Raw genomic sequence first — 9666 nt, 5'->3', positions numbered from 1 at the left:
TAGCGTCGAACAACTGCTGTTGCTACTCCAGTCATGCTGTGTTGCCATGATTTCGATACTACTCGAAGCCAGTGTTTCCCAACCTATGGGTAACCCATCATGTGTTATAAATTTTTTTGGTGATTAGTTCATAAACTAATGACTAGAAAAATACCTATTTTAAAAATCACTTTTCAATAAAACAGATAAAAAAAATTTTTTAATTATATTCATTATAATACATATAATAATTTTAATAATCTTTTTAAATTATAGCCATATTTTGTATCTATTATATTTATTTGCTTTCTTATGACTATTGCGATTTAAGAGAATAGGAATTTTGTTGATATATCAGTTATTGGCAAATGCACTAATGGTAGTCAATGATATCGTTGTCATACTTGCAGTGAGCCACGCAGTTCTGTTTTAGCGATACACGAGTAAATTAAATTTTCTCATTAGACACAAATTATAAAATGTCAAATTTGATCATTGATTTTAAAACTTTTCGATGGAAATTTACTATTCGTAAAACTACAGCTGGTGGTACAGTTCAAAATGTAAGTGTATTTCAAATTTATTAGAATATTCAATAGAACACAAAAAAATTAAATTGACATCATGTAAATGTAGTAAAAATAAAAACTTTATTAAATTTGAATTTCGGAGTTGTGAGACTAATAATACAGTTCAACTATAATAGTATCATATATGGAGAAATTTAATCTAATGAAAGTTTAAAACCATCAGAATTAAAAAAGGCATCTCGAAATTAAATATCTAAATATAAAGAAAACTTTGATTGTTAAGTGACCAATTCATTATTCAGTTATAAAATGCAATTAAAAAATAAAGATACTCTACTTTTTATGCTGTAAAGACATCATATTTATTAGTATATAAAATTCCTTATAGTAATAAAACTCATATTATCGGTGAGAATCTTATTTTGCTCACTACAATTGATATGTCTTCAGAAATGTTCAGAAAATAAGTAGAAAATAAACTAAAAATCAATACCAGCTTCAAACAATTTTGTTCAGAGGCACTTCGTCGAGATTAGCAAAAATATAAGAAAATAATTATTAAAAAGATAACTTTCAAATCCCATACTCGTTTTTTTTTTTATCCAGTTGGACGAAATTAAAGACATTCAAAATAAATCTATATTGTCTGTGTACATACAATATTATTTTTGCGAGAATATACATGAAGATTTGAATTGCAATCATTTGACCATAATATTTTATTTTCGTCTACCAATTACTACAGAAAATAATTGAAAGTCTACCAGTCATCATAAATAGCTTACATCTAAACTTAAATATATCCACGTAGTACTATCTCATTAAATTAGAACGTCAACGGTCTAAAAAATTAAAGAAACCCTTTATTAGCCATTTTTAATAATCACCATATAGATATCGCATGGATCGCCAAAATCCAATTCTAATTTTCTAATATTTAGTTCCTAATTATAAATACATATTTTTTAATTGTGTACAATAAATTGATAGATATAAAATATGTTATTAAATATTTTAATTAATAAATTATAAAATACCAATTATAAAATGAAAAATAAGTCTAGAAAAATAACGATGTGTAAAGCGCAGAGTACTGTAGTAGCTGTTTTCTATAAAATATAACGAAAATACATGGGAAACAAAAACCGACTGTAACGAATTGTACATTAATACGTTCGGAATAGCTATGTTAAATATTGAAGCTGTGTCTCTATGGCCGAGTTATTTATAAGTATGAATAAATATAAATTCTAGTACCGTTTACGGATCGGTGGCGGTCGTCAAAGCCCTACCACTATTGTCGATTAGCGTTCGGTAGAGGCAGTGAAAGTAAATAAACAATAATATATAAAAACTCCAACTCATTTATTCAATATAATTAATCAGTTTCTATTAAACAGTCAGTTCTCCGTAATAGTTAACGATAACACCTCTGACCTTCAGTCTGTATCTGCTCACCTAATCTTAGGGCTCCATGCATGGTTATATTTTATTCAACATCTACGTCTATGACATCCTTCAGCCACCTTGTACTAACGTAATTCTCTTCGCAGATGTTACGACAATTTTTACCGAATCGAGCAATATCAAAACGATAACTACAAACCTGCAAGTCCATTTTGATGCGTTATCTTACTGGTGCATCCAAATAAACACATTAGTTATTTTCAGTCTTCATAGTCCCCCCCCCTCATACACAATTAACAATTTATAACGGAAATATACTTTGAAAATCTTTAGTATATTATCTTGAATTAACATTGGATAAGCGGCTAACATGGAAGCTCCGTATTTCATACAAACTCCAACAAGCATACCATCGCCTCTTCATGTTATACCTTATTCTTAATAAAAAATCTTTTAATAAAATAATCTCATTATATAAGCAAATTCTACGTCTAATACTAACAAACGCATCTGGTCTGGGGAAAATATATCACTTTTCACCTGGATAAAATTCAAATATTCCAAAACAAATTACTACGAATATTGACAAATGTGCCAGGGCTTATAAGTAATGCAAACCTACATAAAAACTTACAGATCTAAAAAATCGAAGACTTGGTATAAAACTTCCAAAGTTCTTTGCTCAATTTATCTGGTTCACTTTATTATAAACATGAACATCCGCCTCAACTAAGATTAAAAAGTGGCTGCCCGCATGATCACCTCAGTTATTCATAACACACAATATGTTATCTGTATATTTGTTATAATACTCGTGGAATTTTCTTTATTATATATATATATATATATATATATATACGACTCCATTATTATTAATCTTTTTATTAAGTTAATACACTGTTATTATAATTTATATTACTTAAGTTGAATTGATACAATTAACATAAATGTGTACTATTTTAAACAGCAATGGCTAGAAACATATTATACTACCAATAAAAAAAGTAAAACCAACCTAATCGAAGCGGAAGAACTTGATGGCGAAAATTTAAAATGTATAAATGTTTTAAAATGTATAACCAATGGATATTGAAAATTTATCATACATACATTTTAATTTTTTTTTAATATTTAATAAGTATTGAATAAACATATAATTTGCTGCGTAGGATATAAAAACTTGATTTGCAAAATGTTAATCTTCTGTAAAATATTGTTATGGTAAATGAGAAATAATTATACCTTTATAAAATCTGCCTTTATACGAATATATACATTTTAGTCGAGTGGCGCAAGTTATACATTGAGAAAGTACGTGGTAAAACAAAAAAATATTTAACTATTTTTTTTTTTTTTTTACGTCCTCAGGCTTTATTATTTAAAAGACTCAATAATATTTATAAATACATTCAAAAGTTTTATATACTTATATACTAGACATTAATATATACTGTGCACGTTGCTGGAATCGTACTTCTAATGAAGTGGCTCCTACAAAGTTTATAATATGAGTACACATGTTAATATTTTTTCTATTTTGCAAATTTATCAATAATTTTAAAACATATAAATAATTTTAATTTATAAACTCTTATCAATAATGTAATTATCCTTAAATCAAATATTTTTATACAATTCACTTTTATTAAAATTATATCTTAAAAATATCACCGAGAACATTCTCTATCATATTCACAATATCACATAGTTAAAGTCTCATACAAGTATAAGTAATAAGGACTTCTGAGCAGAGGCTGGAATCGAATCCAAAAGAACCTGTTCTGGAACCCGAGAACCCTTAAAATATTGAGAACCGGATCCAAATCAGAACCCTCATAATAAAACGAAAAATATTGGATGTAACAAACATTATTAATTATGTTTTTATTCTTAAAGTTTCAAAGCATAAATCAATTTTTGAGATATAATTTTTTTAAAAATTTTATTTTTAATATTATGTACTGACAGATGGATGACTAAAGACCAGTTAAACCAGTTAATACTCAAATTTGATCAGTACGAGGGTTATCTCGGTGGTGAATTGGGCATCATATCCTATTATGTGTAGTTAAAGCTTAATTTAATTTATATATATTATTGTTCTTCAACATGTACAAACTGTTTTTGGCCAAATAAATTATAATTATTTATTATTATAGATAAAAATTTGTATCACAACATAATGAGTTAAAAAATGAAATTTTATTTTGCATATTTTCTCAAATTATTAAAACCTATATTTAGGCTTTATTATAATATTATAATATAATACAAAACTATATAGCTGTTAAAAAAAAAAAAAAAAAATGATTGCCATATATATATTTAAATATTTAATATTATATATATATATATATATATATCAGGGGCGGCCAAACGGTCGATCTTGGACAATTTTAAAGTCAATCATGTTTGAATTTATTTTTAGAGACGAGCACGAAAATTAATCATGGTTGTAATTAATCAATTGTAGATAAGTTTTAGCTATATAATATTTATCTTTTATTCTTGTTTCATAAATCAAATGTTTATCGTTCAGGCATGTTCATTTCACTGTGTTCATTCGGTGTCTGTTGTATTCAATTTATAATAACGTATTTAAGTTATTTAAAATGTATAATTATGAGTGCACATAAGAAACAAAAAAATGCATCATTTTAATCAAGAATGGGAAATAGATTTTTTTTTTTACAATGCTGAAAGACATGGGCATATGTTTAATATGTCGAATAACAATATCCACAACAAAAAAAGGTAATCTAGAAAGATATTTTAGAACCACGCATTCAAAGTTTGATATAGATTTCCCTCCTAAAACTGAAGTACGTAAAAAACAATTAGAAAAATTAAAACTTGAGATTGATAAGAAAAACAATTGATTTTTACTAAACCAGTTTTAAGATTCAAAGCAGCATTAATTGCTTCATTTTGAATTAGTCATGTTTTAGCTAAGAATAAAAATAAATTTCAAACTGGTGAAATAGTAAAACAAGCTTTTTTAGAAGACACAGATGCTTTAAAAATTTAAAACTTTAAAAATAAATCAGAAATTTTATCAGCTATAAATGATTTACAGTTATATCGTAAAATGTGATTGAAAGAGTTAAATCTTAAGGAAAAAAATTTAGTATAAATATTAAATGAATATGTTTATTTTTCTTTTCAATTCAATGAATTAACAGACATAACAGTACCGCTCAACTATGTATATTTATACAACTAGTTTTTTCAAATTTTAATTCACAAGAAGAATTATTAACTATAATCCCTATGAAAAGTACGCAACGAGGAGAGGATATTTATCAAGCTTATATTTATTTTTTCAATAAATCAAATATACCTTTGTGTAAATGTATTTGCCTTATTTATACGCGTGATAGAGCCCAGCTATGTATGTACAAATAATTTAATAAACTGTTATGAGTATAAATCCAGATCATAGCATACACTGGCTTAAAGGTGCTCAGTGCCGCAGAGCTAGAACTCGTCTGATTGGCCCTTGTTTCCGGGTCCCTTATATACCCGATGTCTATAGTCTAATGACGTGAGTGTTTGTGCTGTCCCCCGTCCGGCCTATGGCTCATGGCGCAGAGATCCAGGTCTACTGTGATTTCGATTATTTATATCTTATTTAAGTTTAGTATAAAATTATTGTGTGACATGTTTAATATGTTAATTTAATTTATCTCCACGGATGTGGTTTTGGTATACATAAAAATTTGTTTATTATAAATAAATTTATCTCCATATTTCCGCGTGCGTATGCACACTCGTGCACATAAGTTACACATATGCATAGCACTTATTTCAAACTATTATTATCTAAATACGCGGGACGCAAACAATGAATTGATTTTACTGTGTTTTTTTTTCTTTTTATATATACGTGTGTCCGTGTACACGATTTTGACGAAAATAATTGTTTCGACGATCACCGCGACGAAATTATGATAATATTATTTATTATATCACCACCTCTATGATCGACAGGAAACAGATATAACGAATAATTAGATCAGCTGTACAGTAGACTTGCGGTTCGCTAGTATGCTGTCGATCTCACGCAGTATCACGTCGTGCACCCATTTGATTAAGATTCCGACCGCGTTCGACGGTCACTCGTCGTGACTCGCTCCGAACTCGAAGCGTCCACCGCCGTCCACGATGATGTGGCCAACGATGGCCGTCATTGCAACGAGCTTTATAGCGGCCACGGCGGTGCTCGCCAAAGTCGTGACACAACATCCGCTTTTGGTGGTCGTGTCGTTGGACTCTCTGCACGCCGACGACGTGCGCCCGGACACGATGCCAACGTTGTCCCGGTTCCGGGACGAGCATGCCGCGCCTCCGTACATGCGTCCCGCGTTTCCCACCAAGACGTTCGTCAACCACCACACCATCGCCACCGGTCTGCACCCCGAGCAACACGGCGTGTTGGACAACTACATGTTCGATCGGGACCACCGGACGATGTACAAAACGTACGAGCAGTTCCATTACGACGAAGCCGTGGTCCCCATATGGGTATGTATCAAGTCTTTGCACCCGAATTATTTTTTCGGGTTTCAGGTGTTGAATATATTCGGGTGTTTAAATACCGCAATACAACATTTAAACAAACGTTTGGGTGTTAATAACCGTTATTATTCGGGTTAATATTGGTTAGTACGGGTGTTAAGTGGTCAAGGAAAAATAGTATTTTTCATAGGTGGAGGGCAGTGGGGAGGCTGTGCCCCAATCCACTGATGAAATATTTATATTTTTTGTTACCTACCTATGTAACAAAATATCAATTTCTTATATAACTATGCAACAGTTTTTTAGACCAAACTATCATTATGTTGATTTCAAGCAATGCTGTAACTACGATTTATTTTCGTGGAAGAGGGGGTTATTTTATATGTGTATGAAGCTTATAAATTATAATATCTATTAAAATTAAAAATACTCACACTATGTCCTACTCCTAGTTAGTGTGGGTAGTGCGGGCATATAGTATGCGACAAAAAACAAACTATTTTGTATTCTGCGTTTGTGTTTGTGGCATTGGTGGCAATCGGGGGGAGGTGTTGAGGGGAATAAGCCCCCGCAGAAACATTAAGTACACGTCTTAGCCCCCCTAGCTCTAAAAATTGTTAAGTGACTAAAAATACAATGCTTATTATAATTGTAAAATGTATTTTTAATAACCGAATTAAAAAAAATATTCTGTGATAAAAATTAAATCCAATTCGTAAGATTTTACAAACTTCTTGTCATGACTTGGAAAGATTGCAATTAATGTAATATTTATAATATGTATTAATACCCTTATAGGTTGTTTAATTTAATTAATTAATCATTTCTGTTTAGAATACCTACTCCAAAAATGTTTAAGATAAGGCACCTTAATTGTTTTTTTGTTAAAATTGTTGATTAAAAAATGTCAAATTGTCAAAGTTCGTAAATTGCCTTGTTGAAATAAATAATTGCGCACAGTGATCTTTATAGGTGTAATAATGCTCAGCCCCCCCCCCCCCCACAAATTTCACCAAATTTCCGCTTAAAGTTTATGGTGCGTGCACACACTAAAAACGCACTAACTAGAACACAGCGTAATGAAAAAATAATAATAATTTGTACTTATGAATGTTACGATGGAATTATTACACCAAAAAAAATTGAAAATTCACGCCATAGACATAGGTACTAAACGCCATACACTGAAAAAATACGAATAACGCGAACAACAATTTAGGTAATCATACGCGAGATATCAATTCAATTTCAGACTTACAGTATTGCAATAAATAACGACTCGGTGATTCATAAAAGACCTATTACCTATTAAATTATAATAATACGACGTATCCGCTTGGGATGATTTTAAAAATAGTATCCCAATTGTTTACACTTGAACATTCAACATACCATACCATTCATACTCACCTGTTAATATGATTATTATTATTGTCTTTATTTAGATAAATTTCGATTAATTTATAATTTTGTATATTATTTGTGAAATTATTCTTGTGAATAATAATTTTACTATCAAACAGCTAATGACAAAATTGAAATAACCACAAAAAATAAATACAAAATTATATGTCACATAAAGATTGTAAAATAAAAAATTATTCCGGTTTCGGGTTAAAATTAATATTTTATTCGAGTTTTGGTTAATTCGGTTGTTTAAAAAAAAAATCATTCGGGTTATATGGGTTTTGGGTGTTTGACTTTTTAAGGGATTTTAGGGGTGTTACGGGTTCGGGTTGATTCGGGTGCAAAGCCCGGGTTTGTATGATGACCAGAACGGATCGCGTACGACTCGTTTTCGTCCCAGCCGAAACCTAGAACTGTTGCCGCGAGACCAGTGGTAGGTTATCATATATCATATTATCATGGATAATATCGTTCTATGTGAAAAGGTTCTAAGGTACTGTTTAGTAATACCTACTTATAACCAGGGCAAGAGTGTTATTATTAGTATAACTTTAAATTTAACATAATTTGTAAATAATATAATATAATATTTTATCGAAATTTTGAATAATTTTTAATACATATTTATTTAGAACTAAAATAAATGTTGAATTTGAGATTGTCGGACAAATAGGGTCGGGCAATTGAATATTGAGAAAATGTACTGATCCCGGCTAAATATTGTTAACAACCCTCTCATGTTAAACCTTGTCAAGCGTGTTTTAGAACAAACATAAACTTTTTGACCTATTGATAATATTCAATTTTTAGTCAGAAAAGTTTACGATTGAACGATATCACTACGCGCATTGGACGCACTACGAATCACTTCGTCGCTCCATGTAACCTCTTGAGTCCAACACGGCCTTAATAAGTCTTGCGATGTCCATAAAAAATGATGAGATGGTTTTTGTATAGATTTTAGTTCGAAATTAATATTACTATTAATTTAATAAAATTCGTAAAAAAATTCTGTCAATACTTCATCCGCAGCATACGTCATAATATGTTGTTATTATTTATTTTCGAAAACATACTTATACTATCAATGAACGTATGCATTTAAAAATAAATGAAAAAATTAACTCCTTGATTTACGTTGCACGGATATTTTATTATGGTTGTACGACCACCGTTACCGAACAAATATAATTTGAGTAATATATTCGTGATGCATGTTTTGTGTGTTAAATTAATATTTGTGTTTAATAAAATAAACAATTTTTTTGAACTTTTAATTTCCAGTCAAAATACTAGTATATTATTGCACATATAAATTAATTAAGATTCGCTTAAAAAAAATTTGGTTTTTTTTCTGGATCCTTGGAAATATAAAGATACAAATAGTTCATTCACTGTAATAATTATATATTTTAAGTTAGCTACTCCGATTATCATCGGTGCTTCAATATTTCAATCATTGTTTTAATGTCCTTGGTTTATTTTTAATATGTTTTAATTACAGATACAAAATGAAAATGATGGAGACGGCCGATATAGTGGTGTAATGATGTGGCCAGGTTCCTGGTTTCCGTATCAAGGCAAAAAAACCAACATTTGTAGAAGATAATAATAAGTAATATAACATTTAAATATGACCTAGGATATGAAAAATTTTTGAATTTTACTAATATTATTTTTTATACTTCTAAATGACTGAGACGTATTTAATAGACTTCTTAAAATTAAATTAATAAAGGTAGGAAATTTTAGATATTTAGGTGCAGATGTTAATGATGATACTAATAGCCACGAATAAGTTAAACTACGGCTCATCGCAAAAAAA

General features: G+C 29.7%; 1 protein-coding gene across 2 annotated transcripts; it reads left to right on the top strand.

Moving 5' to 3' along the window:
- The first annotated feature begins 261 nt into the window (after nucleotides 1-261).
- Nucleotides 262-9660, top strand: LOC112681678 (bis(5'-adenosyl)-triphosphatase enpp4-like). 2 transcript variants are annotated; one of them, XM_025551960.1, is made up of 3 exons: nucleotides 262-542; nucleotides 5907-6440; nucleotides 9346-9660. In XM_025551960.1, the coding sequence occupies exons 2-3, from the start codon at nucleotides 6081-6083 to the stop codon at nucleotides 9448-9450; spliced, it is 465 nt and encodes a 154-aa protein (XP_025407745.1). In that variant the 5' UTR covers nucleotides 262-542; nucleotides 5907-6080; the 3' UTR covers nucleotides 9451-9660. The 2 variants fall into 2 exon arrangements, with proteins under 2 accessions (XP_025407745.1, XP_025407746.1); XM_025551961.1 differs by lacking the exon at nucleotides 262-542 and adding an exon at nucleotides 4653-4670.
- Nucleotides 9661-9666: the final 6 nt, after the last annotated feature.

Source organism: Sipha flava, unplaced genomic scaffold (assembly GCF_003268045.1).
Source record: "Sipha flava isolate LNK unplaced genomic scaffold, YSA_version1 194_pilon_pilon, whole genome shotgun sequence".
Lineage (NCBI taxonomy): Eukaryota > Metazoa > Arthropoda > Insecta > Hemiptera > Aphididae > Sipha > Sipha flava.
The sequence above is the reverse complement of the archived record's forward strand: the minus strand, read 5'-3'. Positions and strand labels throughout refer to the sequence as shown.

What these genes read in the sequence shown, in the direction of transcription:
- LOC112681678 (XM_025551960.1), top strand. Translation starts at nt 6,081, where the DNA reads ATGATGTGGCCAACGATGGCCGTCATTGCAACGAGCTTTATAGCGGCC. An exon ending in AAGCCGTGGTCCCCATATGG is followed by an intron (nt 6,441 to 9,345) that starts GTATGTATCAAG and finishes TTTTAATTACAG; the next exon opens with ATACAAAATGAAAATGATGG.